This window comes from Armigeres subalbatus, chromosome 3 (assembly GCF_024139115.2).
Source record: "Armigeres subalbatus isolate Guangzhou_Male chromosome 3, GZ_Asu_2, whole genome shotgun sequence".
Lineage (NCBI taxonomy): Eukaryota > Metazoa > Arthropoda > Insecta > Diptera > Culicidae > Armigeres > Armigeres subalbatus.
The window spans coordinates 20,561,225-20,586,105 of NC_085141.1; the positions used below are offsets into that span (position 1 = coordinate 20,561,225).

General features: G+C 41.0%; 1 protein-coding gene across 5 annotated transcripts in view; it reads left to right on the top strand.

Moving 5' to 3' along the window:
* LOC134224958 (zinc finger and BTB domain-containing protein 24-like) overlaps positions 1-24,881 on the top strand; it is a 79,553-nt gene that overhangs the window by 41,464 nt on the left and 13,208 nt on the right. For all 5 annotated transcript variants that reach the window (XM_062704646.1, XM_062704647.1, XM_062704643.1 and 2 more), the window contains one exon: positions 23,168-24,517. In XM_062704646.1, the coding sequence (XP_062560630.1) occupies positions 23,168-24,517 (1,350 nt within the window). The remainder of the gene's footprint in view (positions 1-23,167; positions 24,518-24,881) is intronic.

Here is a 24,881-nt window from a genome sequence, read left to right on the forward strand (position 1 = left end):
CGTGGGGTTAAAAGAGAGGGAATTACAATTTTACTTAGTATCACTGAGTAGATAAAAGTTAGCGTCAGGCATTGAAAAAAATCAGATCATGAGTAAAAATCAGCTGAATTCATGCCAACTTGATGTTCTCCTGCGGTCTAATCGCTGATGCATTCTAGATCGTTGAAATTTGGCGTTCGTTGATTCAATGTTTAAAGATCTTCATCGCTCACCAATGGGAGACAACTGAGCGAGGCAAATCACTTGGCAACCTAACAATGAGTGTTGTTACCCCCGGGGTGTTAGAAAAAAAATTTCAGACATTAGAAAAATTAAGTCCGCTATGAGAATGTAACTCGGATACACTGCATGGGAGGCTTCGATACTTTCTCTCCTCCATCCCAGCAACTTGAAAGCAGAGTTAATAAAGCAGAACACCTGATGTGTTTTGGTTTTATTCTAATAGAGCAAGCGAAATACAAATGCTCCAGTCGTAGCTTCCCTGGATACCATACCAAGTTTGGCTTGGCGAACCCTCTCGCTCGTTGTTAACGCAGCAACGATCGCTCATAATCGTTGTTTGGTATCTATCAGAGCAAGGCTGTTCACTCACTGGCATTGGATGCTATGATTGAATTAGATCAATGCTCGTCCGCTTCACTCACGCTTTCAATGCCTGGTTAGCGTGTACGATTTTCTTTTCTATTCTGAGTTTGTTGTAAGAGAAAATAGTGCTGAGTGAAAGATGTTTTCCGCCTCAAATTACGGAAAAATTATTCTCCTTCGACCCAAAAACGCTTGATTTCGTTTCATCGAACTTGCAACTGAAATTGGAAGTCACTATTTGGTCACTTTTTCTGCAACTGAAAGTCACTATTTTGAGTGGCTTCGGTCGCTACCAGCCCTGAAAGTACAACACCTTCGAAATAGGCACGCTTGTCGTTCACAAGAGCGGCGGGACTGTGGTATTTAAAAAAAAAATTGCCAAAAAATTCATTTTGGTATTACCGCAATACTTTTTTACCCTATGAATAAATATGGTCGAAACTCAGGTGTGATAAAATTCAAATTATATCTGAGTTCTGGTCAATTTTCAGCAAAATTGGTTCACACGCAATCGAGATCTAGATCTTCAAACTTGACCATTTTTTATGAAAAACGGTGAGTGGGCTTTTTATTATGCCGGTCACTGTATATTCTTTGTGATCAAAAAACATAATTTGCATCAATCGTTTGCCATTTTTTTAACTCTAGCCTAACTTTTGACAAGGGCCTAAGCAAAAACACCTTGATACCTGGATTCCTGGTTGGCTACAGCGACGATATACTAGGCATAATTGTAGAGCTCCATAATCGTCGGTCTTGGGCGATGTTACTCCAGTTTACCCGAACGTTCAGGGTCCCCAGGTCCGAGCCAGCGTGTTCGTGGCCTTCCCTATCTGGTTCTCTGTTGAATATTGTTTTCGCTATTCTGTCTTCCGACATTCGCACTTAGTGACCAGCCCACTGAAGTGTGCCGTATTTTATACGATTCACAATATTTTCTTCTTTGTATACCTGATACAGCTCATGATTCATGTGTCTGCGCCACACAACATTTTCTAGTTTCCCTCCGAGTATTATACGCAGCATTTTTCGCTCGAAAACCCCGAAAGCTCTCCGGTCGTGTCGTCGTCGTCTGGTCGTCCATAAAGAGCCGTTTCCATCAGCATGGGGCCCTCCTTAGCCGTGCGGTAAGACGCGCGGCTACAAAGCAAGACCATGCTCAGGGTGGCTGGGTTCGATTCCCGGTGCCGGTCTAGGTAATTTTCGGTTTGGAAATTGTCTCGACTTCCCTGGGCATAAAAGTATCATCGTGTTAGCCTCATGATATACGAATGCAAAAATGGTAACTTGGCTTAGAAACCTCGCAGTTAATAACTGCGGAAGTGCTTAATGAACACTACGCTGCGAGGCGGCTCTGTCCCAGTGTGGGGATGTAATGCCAATAAGAAGAAAAAGAAGATCAGCATGCTGCGGGACCTAAGCTGGTTACGTAATCCGTGAAAGGCCCTATTCGCAGCAGCAATACGTCTTTTCACTTCACGGGAAACGTCATTGTCACATGTCTAGTGATGGGAAATGTACATTAAAACACTCTGATTATGCGAATATTGACATTTTATCCAGTCAAATTTCATGCACCAAACAAGCCGACACAGTTTTCAAAAAAAAAAAAAATACGCGTTATCGTGACATTTTTTTGCCGATGAGGCAAACTGTTTGTAACTCTAACGTAAGTCGTGCCGGTGTGCGGTCAGCATTTGTATGAGATTTTATGTTTCGGCTCGTGCGCAGCGCAAACAGCACAGAATCGAGTTTAATTACATGTGGCGCAAAGCCTAGAAGGTGTGCTATCCGTAGGTTGTTTATGATTAACCGGTGGCTTAAGCGCCAATTCCGGGATCCGGAAGACCACCGGTCGAGTTCTTTTGCCCGACTAACACTCGACTTCTCTCCTCAGGGGTCACTCGAACGGTCGCTGGCTGAAACTTAAAATATTGCTTTGCACCAAGTGCTTCTCCAATTTGGCCACCTCCCAAGTTACGTTACCCTCAAACTCTTCCAACCCGCCAATAAATCCCGGCAGAAATTATGCAAAGCGAGTAATCAACGTAGTCAACGGAACGGAACGGAAAAGCGAACGGAGTGATCTTTCAGCGATTACTCCAACTAAAAAAAAACTACTCGATCTTCTTACTTACAATTCATGGGGGTTTATTTGTTTCGGGTTGAACACATTTGGAATTGGTACGGATATGGAAATGTTTATCTAGATCATGGCCATGTCTACACACTAGTCACATACCTGCGCAGGTTTTCTTCTTCGTCGACTTGCTGGGTTTCGCCGGCGCGATGGCGGCGAACCGGTTCAGAACGATGGCGTCGAACCTGTCCGTGGCGATGGCGGAGAAGCTGTCCTTGACGATGGCGGCGACAGAGTAATCGCCTAGCTGCAGGATGGTGCGCAGCTGATGAGCCCGTGCAAATATGGCCGAACTAAAGTTGCGAAGTGGGTGGCGGCTGGACGGAAGGCCTCCGATTTTCTCGTGAGAGCTGCGTCGACGGATGTTGCGCTTCCCGGGTTGATTTTCCCCTCCGGACAAGGGCCAACGTACCTCCGCACGGCTTCGCTTTTTACGGCTATGACCGCCCGTGATGAAATGAACCCTCGCCATCGGTTCCAATCCGGCACTGTGATACGGAGGCCCTCCTTAGCCGTGCGGTAAGACGCGCGGCTACAAAGCAAGACCATGCTGAGGGTGGCTGGGTTCGATTCCCGGTGCCGGTCTAGGCAATTTTCAGATTGGAAATTATCTCGACTTCCCTGGGCATAAAAGTATCATCGTGTTAGCCTCATGATATACGAATGCAGAAATGGTAACTTGGCTTAGAAACCTCGCAGTTAATAACTGTGGAAGTGCTTAATGAACACTAAGCTGCGAGGCGGCTCTGTCCCAGTGAGGGGATGTAATGCCAATAAGAAGAAGAAGAAGACTGTGATACGCAATTGGCAACGTATTCCACGCGCCGAGCTCTCCGAACGGTCCGTAGGGTTCGGAACGTTTTGGACCACCGTCGATTGATTGGCGATCGACGGTTCACTTTTCGCTTCTCTTTTTGACGAAACTTCACCACACTCCGTTTCGCTACCCCGAAGGGCGGGCCTTGACGAGCGCACGGACTCCACAAAAACTCCTCCAAACGATAAAACGGCGGAAATGCCGTAAACCCTTTTCGTCGATTCCGGGTCGACTCCGAAATTCCAGCCCGTACCAAAAAAGCACCACGCGCTGGAAGTCCAACGCGAAACATTAATTAACATTAAAACAGACAACGAGTAGTTCGACAAAAATTTACCTTTTTTGGTACACTACACTATTTAAAATTGAAATTTGCGAGAGTCGGCTACACCGACAACAGAATAAAATCTACAGAACGAACGAAAAAAAACTAATTACAATCACGTACAAAATCACTCCAATCACTTTAATTACCTCGACGAACTAAACTTTACTCAAATTCTCTAAATAAAACTCTTAAACTCGCAAAACTTCTAACTGCCAGCCGTTATGGAAGCGAAATGACCGAGTTTGAGTTTGTTCTTGAACAAGAAACCTTCTACAACAATTAACCCATTATTTAGCAATTGCGCCAATTTAAGTTTCAAATGGCGACATAGAGTTCGCGCCTTCTGAAACTTCGAGCTAACTTTACTACATAGAACATTACAAAGTATCGTTGCCATATTGAATATGGCTGTTGTCATAGAACTCAAACATCACAACATTTAGTCGAGACACAAACCATGTCGACGAATTGCTTTCTCGTTGACACGTATCGAATTTAATTTGAATTTGAACATTATTTTACTTAAAAAGAAAAAAAAACGTCAAAAACTACAAATATTAAATTTAACTGAAACAGACGACACGTAAAACTATTTCCAAAACTTATTTACACTTGATTTTGCTTAAAAAGATAAAAACGTCTGAAGCTACGGAAATTTACGTAAATTTAAAACGGTAAAAAACGTAAAACGTTACAAGGTACTTATTTATTTATTCTTATCTCTCACTTCTTACCGCTTATTTAGCAAGGACTAATGAAATGAAAATTTCCCACCAAAAACGATTATACGTTGTGAAATTATTGTACGAAAACATTAATTGTGGGGAGAGAAAATTGAAAAAAAAACATGAGCTGACTGTCGTCTGCCTGGCGTGGCTGCTGCGGCTGCCGTGGTTTTGTTTTTCTGTTATAAACTTATGCAGGAGTTCGTCGTATTCACTCACCCGATGGATTTTGACATTTGAGCGGGTCGTTTTCTCGAACAAAAGTTCATTTTGCGTTCATTATGCGACCCGCTCAAACGTCATAATTTCTTGGGGGAGTTCATTTTGCGTTAAGAGCCCCGCACATAGGATACGTTTGCGTTGCGTTTGACACATTTCTCATGGGAAAACTGTCAAACGCAACGCAAACGTATGCTATGTGCGGGGTTCTTTAGTCCATAGCATGGAAGAATGAATGGTAAAAAGAAATGTCAACTATTCCCGTCCCTGCACATGGCACAAGCGCTCCAAGGTAAACAAATTCTTCAAGAACTTCAAACACTTCCCCATCAAGCAGTACCTCAGCACCAACACCGTTGGGAAATGTACAGTAAAACACCGTGATTAGGCGAATGTTTACATTTTATCTGGGAAAATTTCATGCACCGCACAAACCGAAACAGTTTTCCAAAAAAATGTACGCCTCATTGTGACATTTTTTTGCCGATGAGGCAAACTGTTTGTTTGCTGCTGCGTGAGAGTTGAACCGTCGGTGCGGTCAGCATTTGCATGAGATTTTTTGTCTCGGTTCGTGCGCAGCGCAAACAGAACAAAATCGAGTTTAATTGCCTGTGGCGCAAAGCCAAGAAAGAATTCTAGCCGTTGGTATTAATTCATTAGTTCTAGTCTCTAAAATGAGCAAGGAGTAATGAAATAATCATTTACCACCAAAAACAGTCATACGTCGTGAAATGAGCGTACAAAAACATTAATTGTGGGGAGAGAAAATAATAAAATCATGTGCTGACTGTCGTCTGCCTGGCGTGGCTGCTGCTGCGGCTGCCGTGGTTTTGTTTTCCTGTTATTGCATGGAAGAATGAATGGTAAAAAGAAATGTCAACCATTCCCGTCCCTGAACCCCACTATGTCTTCCCCTAACTCTACCTGCCACCATGTACTTTGTTTTGGTATAGTTAATGGTTAAGCATAAACTCGCCGTCTTCCTCTTCAGTGGGACAAAAGCCTCCACTACTGCTCTGCGATCGATTACAATTGGACGTATCAGTCTAATCAGTTTCACCGGAAAACCATGTTCGGACATTATCTACCACAGCTCATTTCTTTTCACTGAATCGTACGCTGCTTTGAAATGGTGAAACAGATGGCTAGTCTGCAAGTTGTAGTCCGGATTTTTTTTGTCTTTATTAGCGAGATTTTCAGCCCTGGGCCTCCCGGAATTTATCAAGGATCATCCGCAGGCTAAACATCTGATCCGTCGTTGATCGTCCCTCCTGCCTGGTATTCGCCGACGAAGGACTCATTAAGCGGTCTCAGTCTGTTAAACAGGATACGCGACAGGATTATGTACGCCGCGTTCATAAGGGTGATCCCTCTGTAATTGGCACACTCTAGTCTGTGCCCTTTCTTATAGCAAATGCCCCTCTCGGTCATTGCACATGGCGGGCACTGGCGCAGTCTTATGCCGCGCGCCATTGACAGTTGCGTAAAACCTCCGCATATCGTTTCTATCCATGTTCTCCTGCGCTTCAGCTATCACACTCTCTTCGTGTTCCTTTTTTTTCGGCGGTGGACTCCTTTCTCTTCTGCCCTTGCTACACTGTACCGCTCTCTGTTGGAACGGGTACGAGCCACTAGCATTTGACTCCTAGCAACATTTTTCTCCTCCGTCACTCGCTGGCACTCCTCATCAAACCAACCATTTCGTTGGCATCGCTGTGCAGTGCCTAACACTTCCTGCGCTGTTGTAGTCACAGCTTCGTGGATCTTTTCCCACAATCTGTTAACGTCGCCGGATCCGGTGGCATCTCCTATTCGCTCGTCCCGCTTCTGGTGGTACTGTTCAGCAACTCCTTCAACTGACAAGCGTTGGATATTGAAACGCATCGTTCTGGTCTTTCGTGAATTCGTGGCGCTGGAAAGTTGCGCTCGAATTTTTGCAACACGTTTCATCTACTTCCCGATCACCATGAAGCCAACTCCTCGTTCTGCTCTGTCACCGCCGCTATAGTAGATGTTGTACTTGAATGAAGTGTTCGCTATGGGGTTCATAGACTGGAATTCACGTTCTCCAGTTCTGGGCCACCGTATTTCCTAGATGGCTGCCACACTCACGCCGACCTTCTGCAGCTCACGAGCCAGGAGCCCAACACGTGCGGGTTCATTCAAAGTTCTCACGTTCCAAGATCCGACTTTCCAATCGTTGTCCTTTATTCGTTGCCGTTGAATCAATCCGTTTGCTCTACTTTTGCCTTTCTTGGTAACTGTAGAATCTTCGGTATTCTACCTTACCAGGGTTGCGCTACCTACATCGCGTTGAAGAGGCTGCCATCTCGATGCTGACACGATGCAGCATGATGTTCACAGTTTAGTTTAGAGTCCTTCGCTGGCACTCGGACGATGATCAGCCGCCCCTAACATGGGGAACGTACGCTGTTGTGAGCCGCTTCTAACATGGAGGACAGACGCTCGATCAGATTTGCACCTCCGGAGAGGAGCAAATCCCCTGCTCAGCATACGACCATAGTTCCTACCGGGGTTGGTTACCCGATCTTCCCTAAAGTTGCTCATATCCCGACCAGCGCCACGAGGAGGTAGGAATAGGAGTTGCTGGGTAAGAGGCTGAGGACCGCGAAATGGACTCTTTTTTATTCCTTCCTAACAAACAAAGCTTTGTTCGTGCTGCACTGTAGAATTTTCCATTCTAACACAAAAACGCAACGGCCAACTATAAAAAAAATGTATGTATGATTAAAAACCCAACTTAATTCACCGAGTAGTGATACTGCCTTTCTCGCATTTAGCCAAGACACCAACCTTATATGGCCCTAATACAGTTCGAATTAGCTCAGCTCGTCGAGCTGAGTCGAGACTATATAAAAAGTTCGTTTTCGGAGTGAAATGATAGCCTTTCGGTACATCTTTGTTGTACGAGAAAGGCAAAAACGCATGAATACAGATTAGTTTTGTATTAGAAAGTGCTAAAGTGTCCGGAGTCCAAGTTTGCACGGTAAACAAATTTAAGTCAAGAAAGGTCACGATTTATTATAAATGCATGCCATAAATCGTTCAAATTTACGTTGCTTCCTCCTTTGTGTGTATTATTTTCCGTGTATTTTTTTCCTGAGAGAGGAAGACTGCTGGCTTCGTTCATCCTAGTGTCAACTAGAACCTGTCACGGTTAACCAGGAGCTACAAATGGAAATTATATTCAATCAAAGTTAATTGCTTATTTTCCGGGTATTGGACCACCCGACTCACCCTGGAAAACTCAGATGTGAATATGTACAATATGTGGAAGATTATGATTTAAAACATTTATTGGAGGTAACCACTTTCCTTCCATGGGACTCGAACCCACGACCCTCAGTACGCTAAACTGGTGCTTTTAACCAACTAAGCTACGAAGGACCTCCATCGGCCTTCGCAACTTAGCGGCTACTGAATGAGCCTGAGATTCCCAAATTGGACGCATAGCCGGATCACTCACAATCCGTTTGTCGATTTGCATGTATTATAAACAACAACAAATTTAGCCGTTTTCAGCATTCGAGCCAAAATGTTGGCTGCTAAACAGGACTCTTGCTCGTTTGGCTGCTGTTTTTTGACGATTAGATTGACGGGACACCTATCCGTATTTCCCAATATTTCAACCGCCCATTTAAATTTGAAACATTGAGGGTTTTGCTGTGCTGCCGGAAGTTTGAACACCTTCACCGAAGAAAAAATGATAACAATCCGCCCATGCTAACGTGATGAATACTATCAATATTACATTTTCTTCACTTGTCATAAGACGGTGGTAGACAAAAATTAAGAAAACAATTTATCTGGCATTGACTGTCTGTGTAGGAGCAATTACAGAAAACATTTTATTTGATATTTCATTTTGCTTGTCGCAGATCAAGACTTTTCTTCATGATGTCATCTTAATAGCTGATATGCTTCTGATGCTAAATTAAACCTGTCATAAGACGAGTTTGTTCTATTCCATTTAATTCCACTACTTTATTGTGCCTTTGACAGATACGTATTTCGACCTTAACAGTAAAACTGTCTTCAGTGTCTCATACTTGACTCGACTCGAGTCGAGTCCAGTCAAGTACAAGACACTGAAGACGGGCTTAGTTTTCAGAAGACGAGACGCTCTAGCCTACTTGTCAGTGGATGGAAAGGTCCGTTGTGGTAAAGGGGCTATCACAAGGCCCGGATAACCTGGAATAAGTTTACCATAAGTCACGTTGAAAGTTTAAGCCAGCAGTGTAAACGCCGTTGAGTATAACAAGAATAACAAGACTATCAACATGTTTCTCTCCATGCTTCATTTACTAAAGTGGTTAAAATGATAAGGAATAGCTAAGAATGAAAATTCTTCGAATTCCCCTATTGAGCGCTGGAAGTAGCTATGTTTAACACTATGCTAGCTATGTTTATTTACTGGTAGGATAGTAAATACTAATCCAATAAACGTTGCTTCATAAAATAACAGAATTTGCAACGAAGTTAAATGTATTCACCCTGAGTCAAAAAATTCTAAGGAATTAGCAATGGTACAAGCATACTTGATGATGTTGTCAATGATTTCCCGAACAAAGTCCGGTATCCGTAAGAATTTTCGAAGATCATATAACAATATAAAATATATGTTAATGCGCGGAAGGGCAGTATGTAATCATTCCGAAAATACCAATACTCAATCCAATCATTCAACTAGTCACTAGTCAGGCCGCTAAACGGTCTCGTGTGAACTAGAACTGGTTAGCAGGAAACTGTCGAAAGGTTGCATATACAAATCCACCGCATCACGACTTTGGTTTCGCGCGGTTGTCTTGCATCTGTTATACACGATTGCACACGTGTTGAGTAGATGCATTTATTTATTATTGCAGCATCCACCAGTAGTCACCCGGTCTGCTCTGATGTGAGCAGTGAAATAAAAGAAGCTGGCGAAGTTAAGCTGCTTAGCGCGGTGCTAATTTATACTCCCATTGTGAAGGTTTGCTGAATACCTTCTATTTATGTATTCTGTATGCTCACTCAATTAACCAGATGCATTCAGTTTAGCTAAGTACATCTGAGGTCGGGAAACCCGCATCACGCCGACGGCGGTTATGTGTAATATGTACTCGTTTCGCCTAATATTGGTGTTGAAGCCAGTTGGTTTGGCAGCCATCAGTCGAAGCCTTCACCTCGAACAACCATCTCTTCTCCCAGCGTGCAATCAGCTGTGGCCCACATTCCCATTGCCTTGTAGAGGAGCACCACTATCTCACCGTATCCAAAACAAGCTACAGCAACCCAGGTGCGAGCACGCGGAGATAAAAGTGAATTCTTTAGCCACTAATTATTGTCTGTCTGACTCATATTCTCTCATACAACAGCTAGGGTAACCGTACCCTTATTGGAGGTAGCACCAATAGTGTAGATAGTGGGGTTTTAATGAGATTTATCATAATTATACCCTTTACGATGGTTTCAGTTGATGCGTCGTGCTTTAAATATCCTGTCAATTATAACTTATCCTAAGATTTTGCTTGAAAACTATTGAAAACAATTATTTTCCTTAATAAATTTGACTCCCTTGCACCTATAGTGGTGTAACTGTACCAATAGTGGCGAGTCTCATAAGAAATCAATGGATGCACCACTATTGGAACCAAAGGTAATTTTTACCGCCACTAAAGGAACAGTGGTGCAAGCAATATTTGGTAGTTGTTGATGTTAAATGACATCAATCTCATTTTTATTAGAAAATTTATTAGTTTATCTATTGGCTAAGATATTGAAGTTGTAAATTTCCCATAATTAACAAATTTAAAAAAATATTTTCTTTTGTGGATCTACTAATACCTCCACTATTGGTGCCGTTACCCTAGTAGTAAAACGTAGCATGGACGGAACGCATCTCGTGCCGTGCCGATACGTTACAAGCAGCTATATGAAGCTATTTGAACAAACATAGGAATCACTACTGTAATCTCTGTGGAATTAATTTTGCACCACAGCGCGTACTAAAAAGCGCCAATTTTCCAACTCAAGGTTACGCCATCAGTTTTTTTTTTGTTTGTTCTACTGAGCTAAGATACAGATAGAACATGAATCGGAGTCAATTATTAGACTTGAGAGAAGTAAATTAGCAAAAAGCGTGAAACCGAGTGGATTTATACTGACGCTAGCGCACGCGCATTACAGTACGAATTATCATTCAATGCAACTGCATTCATTTCCGAGTTGTTTGCTCAAATGGTTAAGCTTGAAGGGAGAAGTACTTTTTTTAGAGTTCTTTTAAAAAATTGGTTTAATTTAAATGCTGTAAAATTCAGCATGAAACCGTCATTTTCCAGCTACCGAGACTCTAATCAATTTTCAAGAAACACAGAATTAGCATAATGTGAAAAGCAGGGAATCATTTTTTTGGAATGCGCCTGCGAAACAAGCGACAAAAGAGAACCAACGACAAAGCTTTGTTTTTGTCGGAGATAATAATGACAAAGATCCGAAAAATTTTGTCAGCAACAAAAAAGAAGACAATCTTGTTGCTAACTTTTCATTCCGTTATTTTGCACTATTTCTCGAGCAAATTTCGGTTTTATGCTATCATAGTTTCTGCTTTTATGGAAATATTCGAGAATCGAACAATGATAACAAAATTAGCAGCGTATTTTCGGTAATATCAGAGCAAGCAAGGCAAATGATTCATATTGTCATATTGTGTTCAATTTCTGATAAAGGTTTGTCGCTAGGTGCGTTTGTCAGTAACAAACTCTGTTGATGACAAAGAGTATATTGTTAGGCGTTGCTCGAATATTGATTCCCTGGTGAAAAGTAATACAAAACTTTCATTATACTGGAACAAAAAACATCAACTCGCTGGGAAGAGATAAGTAAAGTGGAATACTTTCAACCTTTTCTACATAATTTCTGGGTATTCCCATCTACTGACGATGTCGAATAACCTAGCGTAATTGATGTATCTTGGACAAGCGCAGGACATTCATTAGGAAATATATCGAGATTGAATAGTATAAAACAATTGAAAACCACTAGGTTCATCCAAATACATAACCTATGATTAGTCTTGTGTCTCCATTGCCCAATTTTTGAGTAAATTAAGTTTACTAGGTGTAAACTGTAATAAATCGCGAACTTAAATATTTACTACTTGGACATCAAATATTTAATTTCGACATGCAAAATGCATATATTTTGAACAGAGTCATTTTCTCCTAATTTAAAAATGACCACCTACAGATCTCAATGGTATGACTTACCTACACGTATCCACATTCATATAAATGCATTTATTTGCTTAACTGACATAGATTAAACCAGAAATTAACATTGTTTCGCAATCTTATCGATATCATTGAAAACAGCCTGGAAGTTGGCAATTAATGGTTCATCCATGTACTGTACATGGGGTGACCAATAAATGTCTGATGCATAAAAACATAACTTCATTTTGGTCACTTCTTTTTCATCCGTCTCAAGTTCATGTTAAGCGATTGGAATATGTTAGTATCTCAATTACAATCAAACTTTGGCCGCAAAACCTCAAAATTGCCGTTTGAACTAATTTAAACGTGTTTCAGGTGCATGTTACGAAGAGTCCTATAATGCATGTTCTCCTGCATACTGGCGTCCAGCAGGTACTTTGGTAGAAAGCTTTACATTTTAGGTAGTTTTAAAGTTAAATAATAGTTTATTTGTGAATTCTCATTAGGAGCCGCTAGAGTTGAGGTAAAAATATGCAATGATCATACTTTCGATAAAAATTTTACTTTAATGATTCAAAATAAAATAACAAGTAGAATTGTTGTTATTCCATTCCCTTGCCATACAGATTATGAGCTGTTTTTATAGATCCATTTTAAAAAGATACATTAAAATATTTTTATTTTGAGGCATTGAGAGTTCGCCTTAGGTGACCAATCTTGCCCCATCCTACCCTATACATGAAGGCTATATGTTCGCTCCAAAAACAAACTTTTTATTGAAGGCCCGGAAACCCGTGTGATTTATCGATTGACTCTGAGGTTATGTCTGTGTGTGAGCAAGCGCGCGTACGCGCGTGTGTGTTTCTGCGGGCAAAAAAAAATTCGGGCACTCACCTTGCTTGCATTCGACGGGAAATCCTGTCCCATTGTTTCCTATTGAAAATCGACCCGATCGCACAATGGACTCAATAGTTATGACCAAAATGTTTTACGCAAAAACCTGTGCATAAAACTCACTCATTTGTCAGGCACTTAACCTCAAACGATTTTTTTTTCATTTTTTGACGAAATTTGTAATATATATCTTTTTGCCTTTCTTATGTACTAAGGCTGTATGATTACTCCAAAACCGAACTTTTGATAGAAGACTTTTTTGTTGATTTCCCATTCAAGCAGTTACAGTTAAGTTAAAGGTATAGAAATGTAAACGGTATGGAAGCTCCTTTCCAGTTCTAGAACATGAGAAAGATACAAATTAGAAGACTGGAATGAGCCTGATATTGAACCCAGGACCTCCTGCATAATAAATTCACAATTTTCATTAGTTGTATAGCAGGGTGTCTACTGCCTGGAAAAACTGGAATCCTCAGGGAAATTTCAGTGAAATCAGGGAATAACTTTTGGAAATACATTCAAAGCAAATTTCAATTTTGCTGTTGTTATTTTAACCTAGATAAAACATTTGAATGATACTCCCAGTCAACACAAGATCGTATATGATGGCGTATAAGATGCTGGAGGAATAATTTTGACCAATTTTAATCAGGGTAAACATTTGATCCGTCGTTGATCGGCCCTCACGAAAACCTGCCTGGTATTCGCCGACGAAGGACTCTTCAAGCGGTCTCAATCTGTTGAACATAATACAGGACATAATTTTGTACGCCAAATTAAGGAGGGTTATTCCTCGGTAATTTGCGCACTCCAGTCTGTGCCCTTTCTTAAAGAGAAGGCAAATGAGGCCGTCTAGCCAGCTACCAGGAAATTCCTCGTCTTCGGCAATTTTTGACATAATATGGTGCAGAACTTCATAAATCTGCTCACTGCCATGTTTGAAAAGTTCCTTCCCCGCAGCCTTATTGTTTTTCAGCTATTCAATAGCTTTTTTATCCTCATCTAGTGTAGGTGACTCCACAGCATGTCCATCGTCGCTAATATTTATTCTGTTCACCGATGCACCGTCACTTTCACTATTCAACAAAGTCTCGAAGTGTTGCTTCCACCTGGCAGCCACTTCAGTTTTATCTGTCACCAAATTTCCTTCTTGGTCGTTGCACATGACGGGAGATGGCGCTGTCTTTCTCCGCACGCCATTGACAGACTCATAAAACCTCCGCATATCATTCTGCTCCATTGTTTCCTGCTCCTTCTTCATATTTTTTCTTCTTCCTGCGGTGGGTTCGTTTTTCGTCTGCACTTGCTTCCTTGTACCGATCTCTATTCGATCGCGTACCCAACACCAACATCCGGCTTCTGGCAACGTTCTTCTTGTCTGTCACTCTTTGACACTCCACATATAATCAACCCATCCTGGGTCGCCTCTGTGCCCTAGTAGCACAGTTCAGAACGATTTTGTTGCAGCAACTCCAATGCGACTGGATTTGGTCGCATATTAGTCACAGTGACTGATATGTGACAAGTGTGCTACTCGGGTGCAGTGCCTACTACTTCTCGTGCTGTTGTGCTCACCGCTCCATGGATCGACTCCCAAAGATCGTTGATGTTGTCACTAACGTTAATAGGACGAGACCAGTGGCATTCTAGCTAAAATTCCGCTTGAGGCCCTTTCAAATCATTTCAACAACACTTGTACACCTGCTGGTATAAATTGCGATATTGACACTACCAAACGAGAGGTGGCAATGCTGCGTATTTATATCAATGTAATTTTGCATATACAGCAATGACAACTGTTGTTGAATGGCGTAAGTTTTGAATGTTACTTTTGTACACTCTAGAGCAGTGATCCCCAAAGTGTGGCCCGCGGGACGAATGAGGCCCTTTCAGCCTTTTTTTGTGGCCCGCGAAGGATTTTCGAGAATACACTACATGTGGCCCATTGATAAGCATTATATGGCAGGAAAAGGTTTTTATCATTCCCAATTTGTAGTTGTATATGGGAGCCTGTCAAATTTGTATCATTATGATGTTGAAGTTTGATTTAGGTTATGCAAATGTATTTCGATGTTATCACACCGGGTTATGATAGTAGCAAATAGGTATTTTATCGCAGATTTAAAGGAACTAAATGTTGAACTACAGGTAAAAACTGCTCCGTAATAAAAATGCTTTTATTTTTCAAAATAGGTTAGGTTTTAGCAAAATCGAACTGAAATTTTGCTGGATTTTTACCTTCTTACAAATTCCTACGTTGAATGTGGATTCTGTTCAAAATACCATTAGAATTCTTTTCTGAATCAGAAACAGCTTCTGTTCAGAATTCCAAAGGGATTATGTTCAGAATCTCATACAGAATCATAATCGGACTCTATTCAAAGTTTCAAACGAATCCCGAAAGGATACTGCTTCGAAATTCGTTCTGAATCTGTTCAGAATCACGAACGGACACTCTTCTGTTTGAAATTCAGAACCGATTCTGTACAGAGTCTCGAACGAATTCTGTTTAGAATAACAAACGAATTCTGTTCAGAATCTCGAACGAATTTTGCTCAGAATGTTGAGTGAATGCTTCTTAGAATCTCGAGAGGATGCTGCCAAAAATCCCACATGGGATTTTTTCCAGAACCCTCCGTTATTTGTTACGACAAGTTATAATGCGCAATAAACGTCAACCATAGAAAACATAAGATCGAAACTACAGAATCGATCGTAATATGGTCATATGGGAAAACCACTGAAAATGAATCATTTGTTTGAGAAACTGCATAAGTCCATTTTACACTATTTCGAGAAAACAACAAAAAACTGTTTTTGAACAAATTGGCACCGAATCTTTCGATTTCTTCGATACAGATCAATAGTTTTTGGCAAAACTCAACACCCTGGGGCACTTTCAGTGCAAAAAATGTAAGCAGTACTCCATAATTGCTCTTCAAAGTACGTGGACATAGGTATGTAGTTTCTCAAACAAACGAAAAAAAAATTCATACATTCCTGAACAAAATTTTTTTTTCGTATTTTTTGCCAGAATACGTATTTTTGGACGAGAATTCAGAATATATAAAAATCTCATTTTGGCCAAAAATGTTACATATGCAGTTTCTCAAACAAACGGTTCAAATATGTTCTGCCAACTGAGCCAAAAAGATGCTTTGGTGAAGTTTCTTGTGAAGTGCGCTACTGCAAAAAGGGTACTAAAGACTAAAAGTTAGCCTCGGCGTTTAAACCTGTAGAATGAAATGTCCTTACAAGTACATATTTTATTTGAAAAAGATTCATAAGAACAAAATAGTTAGTACAAATGTACAATATTTTGTAATATGCTATTTAAACTGAAAATAAATGTTGAAAATATACTGCGGCCCGCTTCAACAGCTCGAAATTTCTGTGCGGCCCTTGATATTAAGCATGCTGGGGACCACTGCTTTAGAGTCTAGGTGGAGAGCAGTCATAAAGAAATGTGTAGTAAACCGCTTGAGTTTAATATGGAGCTGTAATCAGATCTCATTTATTATTTAAAGTTGCAAACTGCAATAAAGGGTATAAAAATCAGAAAAAAAAATTGTAGCTTTTCTACCTAGGTCACATATCGCTGTGATGTGATTTGTCCATACAAGAAAATTCATTTTACTACAAATGTTGTGGCGCCATCTCTTTCAACCAGCACCTTTGGCTCTGTCCTATTGCACTTATCCGTTCGTCGATACTCCTTTCGCCGACAATCGCTGGATATTGTAACGCATCGTTTGCTGTGATCTTTCGTTCGATACAGTTGACAACCGTGATCAAATTTTACTGACAACGAGGTAGGGATCAAAGTCAATGTTCGGACCTCTGAATGTCCAAGTTACACCATTTGGGCGTCTCCAGGTGTGCTTTCGGATATTCTTTCATGCAAAATTGGTTCTACTGATGGTCAAACCTCTGGAGCAGCGAAATTTACTAGCTGTAGGCCATTGTCATTGGTAGCGAAGTAAAGGTGTCTCCAGGTCCAGGTTCATTTTGGGTCCTGACATTCCAGGTACCGAGTTTCCAATCATAGTCCTGCTTTCGTTGCCGGGTTATTGTTAATATTGTTCTATAGCAGCAGAATAGCAGCCACGTTCACTCCAACCTTCTGCAGTTCACGAGCCAGAAGGCTCACTCGTCCAGGTTCATTTAGGGTCCTGACATTCCAGGTACCGAGTTTCCAATCATAGTCCTGCTTTCGTTGCCGGGTTATTGTTAATATTGTTCTCTTTTTTACTTCTATCTCCATTTTAGTGGTATTTGAGAGGCTTCAGTAAGCTACTTTACCGGGGTAGCGTTTTCTACATCGCTCTGGTGGGGCTGCCACCTTAGGCATAGCTGACGCGATACAGCATTTCGTTAATCAGCCGCTGGGTTCCAGGCAGACGCTGTTTGAGCCGCACCTCCTGGTGAACAAACGCTCGAGGCGTACCTTCTCACTCTAGCTGATTTCAGAAGGACAACAGTGCCCAGGCTGCACTACCAGCTAAGTGCACAACCCTTAGCTGGCGGTCTTTTGTCGGACGACCCGTAAGGATTATTTATGGATGTCGAAGGGAATCCTTTTTTATATTTTTATTAGAGAGTTTTACAGCCCTATGCTGATTCATCTCTAAATAGGGAATCTTGTTGAAATTCTAAGCGGATCCTCTGGGATTTCAAGTTATCTACCCAAAAATTACTTAGGTTTTTTTAATCATTGTATATGGTTTTATGTGTTCTCCATTATTATTATAAATAGTCAGATGACGCATGTGTAAATAATAAATTGCATCCAAATAGATTTTTCATTATTTTTAATGAGTGACAAGATGCAATTTAACATACACAAAAAACTCATGTGCGAGTTTGCTCGCGCGGAGTGTTGGTTGATTAAGTTTTGAGTACAATAATTTTACCAACCCTGCACAATGAGAGAGAAAAAGTTCATACGCGAATAAATTCAATATCTCGGTTCGGTACGGTACAGGCGAATTGCAGGGCTGTTACAACAGTCGCGGATTTCGCGATTTTCGCGTTTTTCGCGAATTTCGCGGATTTGTCGCGGATTTACCCTTCCAGTCGCGAAAATCGCGGTTCCGTCAAATATTGTCGCGAAAATCGCGGATTTATAATTACACTCTCGCGAAAATCTTGATTTCCCTCAATTTAATTTTAGGATTAATTCAACATGTCATTTATGTGGGCGTTTGCAAAATAGGCAACCCGTCGAGATCTTTCAATATCTTTCAAAATCTTTCAATAGTCGTATGGATGTTGGTTTAAGTGGACACATAGAAAGTCTGTCGAATTGTCAGATCGATCATATTGCATTTCTGGATTACCGAAATGCCGAGAGCTTTTTATTTTATTGCTTAGAGCTTTTGTGCTGCTAATTGCGGAATTACAATTATGATAGCTTGCGCTGCATAGAGGGTCGACGATAAAGTCGGATCAAACACAGTAATATTCACACCTGCAACTGCCGGGACGGAACTGATAGCTGATCGAAGCTGTCTTTATTCAGGTGTTTTGAAATTTATAATTTTAGGTTCAACGCCAATGCGGAAAGGAATTAGAAGGATTTAGCAATTTTGATTAAGACCAGAAGGACCGTCTTGCGAGTCAACCAAGCGCTTCGCCAGTTATTTGAATTAAAATTTACCACATTAAAATGATTGTAAGGATAAAATTTGGTAGAAAAAAAAACACTAAAGAGCGGAGCAGAATGGATACGTTTGCGTGCGTTTTGATAGTTTCCCATAGCAAAACTGACAAAACGCACGCAAACGTATCCATTCTGCTCAGCTCTTAATAAAATAGACAAAAATTGCGATGATAGGGTCCGGCTTAGTCCGGCGTACGGCTCCGGCTTCTCCCTGAGGACTGGAATTGTAGGGTTCCTCACGCTTTGTATAGCTTTTTTCTAAGGGTGGTGTAAATATGGTTTGTTGCGTCAAGGATAGACCCTTTACACAATAAGCACAAACAGAGATGACAAAATGTGGCATTCCAAATAATAATGAAACGTCAGTTACTGTGCACACGTTTTGTATATCTGTTTTGTATTTTTAGTGGGGTAAAGCTCGTCGTATTAGGTACATTTAGTTAGAATAAATGGATCAAAAACCGCGAATGAAATCGATAATCGTATAAAACTGTAAGTTTGCTTATTGTATGAAGATTTTCTTAAAATAATACCTTAATTCTAGACATTGTATAAAATCGACACAAGTGTCCAAACCATTTAGTGCGCTGCTTTCGGGCCAACAGAAGACCAATTTGTAAGGTTATATACATTTGTAAATCTACTATTAAGTCTTATATTGAAATACATTTCAGTCGAGTTGCTTGGTAAATCCCAACTACGAGAAGTTTTTAACATGGTTCATCTGCATCCTCGAGTGTCTCGCAGTAATCTTTTCTATTCTGTTCTCCGGTGGTATGTTAACTTGCTGCTGAAGCTGAAGGATTGATGTCTAGGCTGGAAATGCCACATTTTGACCATTCTCTTCAATATTAGCTGCCAAACAGAAAATCCTTGTGGCAGTGGCGTCGCGTAACCTCACTTTTTACCTATGCACTGACACAAAAAATGAAAATTTTGATATTTTGACGGCCCAAATCTATATACATAAAAATGAATTTCTGTCTGTCTGAACCTTATAGACTCCGAAACTACTGAAGCGATCGGGAAGGTTCTTAAGATGGTTCGATACAAATGAAACCGAAATTTCTGCATAACTCGAGAACTAATCAATTTTAGGCGAAACGAAGTTGTCGGGTCTGCTAGTTGAAAATAAAATTATCAGAGTCGTTTAAACTTATCAAAATCTAGTTGTTCTATGCACTTCCGCGCAAAAGTTCCTTAAATTTAAAGCCAGTGCACAGGTAGATTGAGGTTAGGGAAACGCCACTGCCTTGTGGATTATTCGACCTTTCTTTTTGTGAGAAAGGATCAGATTGCCTTTCAATGGTTTGTGGCGATATTCAAAAATCCGAATATCGTCGGTTGAACGAGAAGTTTTTTTTAATTGCCCGAGGATCAGTTGCGTCTAGTTTTGTACCATGCTCAATTACTATTGCAGGAATCTCATTCAAACCATTCAGTATTCATTCATCCTTTGTTCTATTATGCATTCCAATAGCTTTTTTTAAGGCTAGTTTTTGTTCCATTACCTTCGCTTCAAAATTCCTCGCTGTTCTTATATCCATTGAGAGTTTGTTCGTGATTACTCAGTTGCAGCAAGTTGACTGACTGAACTTGAGCCTTGAGATTCCAAACGAATCCTACGATGGATAGGACATACGACGTTGTAATGCTCACTATAGATGGCAAAACGTCATCGTGTACGCGGCCTACCATGAAGCCTACGGCCTCTTCTGGGATGTCTAGTGCATGTTATCTTCGCTTGACACTCTTCCGTGAAATGAACAACGTGTCGCGTCTGCCGTGTTGTCTAAGCTTAGCAATGCCCATTATCCCATACGTAGTGATGATAATGTCATCATTTTTCAAATCGTGAATATTATCCATGTTCTTAAAAATTCGCAGGCCTTAGAACCGTTCCTGTCCACCTCTGGTTTCATTTCGCTTGAGTGCTTTTAAATCAGATTCGTCAGGCTTTGCTCGGGCCTCTGCAGAGTTCTGTTGAGAATCGCTTGCTTTAAAAAAATTTGGTCTTATATTATATGCAATGACTGATCAATAAATAGCTTGACGGATTATTGATGCGTTCAAGGCCTTGAAAAACGATAGTAGAGATTAGAAGAATACTATAAAGCGTACTAAAAAGTATAATTCAAATATAGCCCTTGATCTAACTGGTATTTACCTATGACAACAGACTGCCATCTGCACAATTTACTTATAAAGAAATGCAATGATACAACATCGATTCAAATGGGGGGTTTCCCGGCAACATTAAAAATTGAATTACTTCCGAACATAGTTCAACGCTGCACATATATTTTCTGTGGCTCATGATATGGTTAAAGCGTTAACTATGCAGTTTTAGATATTACATAAATTAGTGAATGTTCTTTCTTTTTGTTTTCTATTGACGAATATGCCAATAGATTAAAAGCAAAATATTTATAAAAAATTAAATTATAAAACGTGTAATTATAAGTAAGAAACCATATTTTTGTTTGTCGCGGATTTGTTTTTACAGTCGCGGTTTTCAATTTGCTAGTCGCGGATTTCGCGGATTAGAATTCGACTAGTTTGTAACAGCCCTGGAATTGCGTTGACATAACACGATTTTTGGCCATATTTTAGCTCAAATATGTTATGTTTTGTCGATTATTTGTAACTCCGATCAAAAATTCTTGATGAATTAAATAACAAACAAGGGACATTGAGGTAAAACGAGCTACGTACTTGTGAACTTAAACATCTATTGCACGATTCCCCAAAAATTGAACGTTTTGCGTCATCATACCAAACCGAAATATTGAATTTGTTCGCGTTTTTAACATTTTTTCCCCACTGTGCTGATTTCGAGAAAAGGTGAATCCGGCTTTCGAATTATGAATATAACATCGAAGATAAACTTATCCTGGTTTAAGATGTAAAGTATGTAAATCGATCAATACATTCGGTTACATACAAATAACTCACCTCATAACCACTGGGACGAATCATCCGTAAAACTACAATAACATCAGCCTAACTACATATATTCATTTGGGCGCCACTATGTATCTATGCTCGTATGTTTACTCACTGCTATGTATCTACACCTCTTACCTCATCACGGTGTCATCGAATGTTACCACTTTGCGATATGTGATCGGAGAAATTCCAAAAGCCGCGATTCAAACGCATACGTAGGAATGGAACCGTCGCCGCGTCACACTTTCGATCGCTGTGAGGAAATTCATCCAGCCATGTGATCTGAAGTGTGCACCCACGGACGGTTGCAAAGCGGCTAGAGAGTTCCTCGTCGGATGAAGTTTGCAGTTTTCTCTCGCTCTTCACTCACGAGTGTTTCAGCTGTATTCGCGCATTTCTACTTTAGCGAAACATGGTCGCGATGGGACCGCCTGAAGATGTTCATGGTTATGTTCGTTGGGTGGTAAATAGTTTATCGCATAGCAGCACATTCATTGCACACAACCATTCGCCTGATTGAGTGTTTCTGACCATCCCAATAAGAGCGACGAACACTGTTCAGCGAATTCTTGCATACCTACTTGTTGTAGTTTTATTGGTTTTGTGGTTGTTATTTGCTGATTTAGTTTCTGGTGCGGTGCGCTTCTGGTAGACAGACAGGCCATGCTAGATAACAGAAAATAGAAAAAGAGAAGTAGCGGTACTACATACGAGGTTTGTGGTGATGTACCAAAAGGAACCACGAAACAGAGAAGAGTGAAGACGATGGAACTTTCACTTTTACTTGAACTTATTTAAACTCCAAGCACATGACCGAGGTACCCGATGACTACCAAATGAAGGGAACCGTTGGATTAAGCTGATGCGTAAGCTCAATTGCTTACGAATAAAAACATGTTTCAAATGATTATTATTGATTGTAAGAAATTTTGGCTGGTATGCAAATATCATTAATACAATACTCAAGTACCAATTTCAAAACTTCATGGATATATTAAAGCTTTTCAACAGTTTTCTCACAGCTTTGTTCAATTCCGTAAGAATATTTCCAAAACCTCAATAAATCGCTGATCGCTCCAAAAAAAGCCACAAATGTCAAATGCTTTATAAACTTGATTATCTTGAGGAGTCTAATAACCAATTTTGATAACTGTTAGAATACCAAATATTTAAAATCTATAGGGCGAGTTCCAATATTTATAATCGAAATTAACAACAGCCTATACCTTTATTGTTGTTTGGACGTAATAACCATTTGATTGTCTGTTTTTTTTACAAGGGAGAATGCATTTACACACTAACCCAGCACACGTGCATTGTAGTTGCCAAACTACCACACGGAAGTGCACTGGAGTGTCGGACTTGACTGTACCGGTAATACCGACTAAACTCCCTTGGGCTCCGCCATCGTTTCCCCCAGGAACTGAAGCAGATCAGCACTTTTTCTCAAACTAAACATCTTTCGAGTAATATGTTTGCCCAATGCCCTGCCCATCCAAGCCTCATGTTCATATACAATATGTACGGGCAATCGGAAATGCATATATTTCTTATCTATAAAATTAGCCAAAGTAATGATTTCCAAATTATTTTAATTCTGGCAATTAATTCGTGTTTCGTTTTCTCGTTTTCAGGTCCTTGGGTTGGTATCTGGTGGTGATGCGGGCATGCAATTTCTACGACCGATGGATGGCAATGCGATGGCGGCAGCTACAGCCTTTCAGCAGCAACAACAAGCAGCGGCAGCGGCTGCTGCAGCCGCCAACATGCAACAAGCCACACCTGCCTACATCACCCTGCCGATCACGATGCCCGGCGCAAAACCTGGTGACGCCCAACAAACGGTACAGATACAGGTGCTCAATCCCAATCCCCTGCCACAACCCGCTCAGCAAGCACATAAGTTCCAAATGGGCCAAATGCAGATACCTATTCAAGGATTCCAACAGGGGACCACCGTCCTAACAGTTGCCTATGGTCCTCAGGACGAAGAAATCGTGCACAATCATGGACTGGCCGAGGGCATGACGATAGTTGCTGCTCTACAACCCCAAGACCTCCAATTGTTAGCACAAGCTCAAAATGCCTCGCTTTTCCAGCAGCATCACCAACAACAACTTCAAAATCATGAATCACCAACACAACCTACGATAAAGGTGGAACAAAGTCTATCACCACCGATTAGGCCAATAAAACAAGAAGCTGTCTGGAACAATATCCCCAATATAACGGCTGCTCCAGCATTCGGTGCCGACATTGCCGAATTCCTGCAGCAGCGAAGTCAGGGACTCAACCTACAACCGTTCCTTAAATTTAACAACAACAATAATAATGAACTTAATGTACCTTTAGCCCACGGAGACCACCTTATAGGTGGATCCATACCCGATATCCCTGGGACCACTTATATTAAGCGAGAAATCATAGACGAAAACTCCAACGATAATACTCAGTATGGGGCGGACAGTAGTCAAGTGGACAGTAGCTTCCGGGACGCTAGCAGTATATCAGGCGATACCAACTGTAGCACGCAGAATGAGTCCGCTTCGACACCAACGACAACAGCGGCGGCCGCCACTTCGACGACCGGCACGCCTAGCGAAGACGGCACGCCGACTGGTTCTGGCAAGCCGCGTAAAAAGCGAAAGTACAAATCGAAACCTCCGAAGCCTAAACGGCAAAAACCGGGACAAGTGCATATCACGACGGCCATCGACGGGACGATCCTGTTCTGCTGTCCCGAGTGCCACATGGCCTATCCGGAGAAAGAGTGCCTTGAACAGCACCTGGTGGTGCACAAGATCGAGCGAAGGTTTATCTGCGATATCTGCGGGGCGGGTTTGAAGCGGAAGGAACATCTGGAACGGCACAAGCTGGGCCATAACCCGGAGCGGCCGTACATCTGTAGCGTGTGCATGAAGGGTTTCAAGCGGAAGGAGCATTTGAACTTGCATTTTGTCATCCATAGTGGAGTAAAAACGGAGGTTAGTTTAACTGTTTTTATTGTAATCATTGTGTTTATAATCATTTTGTTTATATTGCAATCATCACCAACGTGGTTGGGTTTTTTGCATAACATCTATTGTTTATGACTGCTAAAAGTTTGTGAAAGATACATTGCTGACACATTTTCCGTGATGCCCAATGGAAAAAACTCATAAAACCCCTTTAGCATAAATTCAGTTTTAAAAGTTGGGAAAAAATTAATGGAGGGCTAATGGGAAGTAAGAAGTGAGAAGTTAGTTTCTCCTTCTTCATCCTTCTTTCATCTTGTTTTATCCTTTTTCCTCCTTCCTACTTGCTTCCTTCTGTCATCTTTCTTTTCTCTTTTTTTCTTTATTCTTCCTT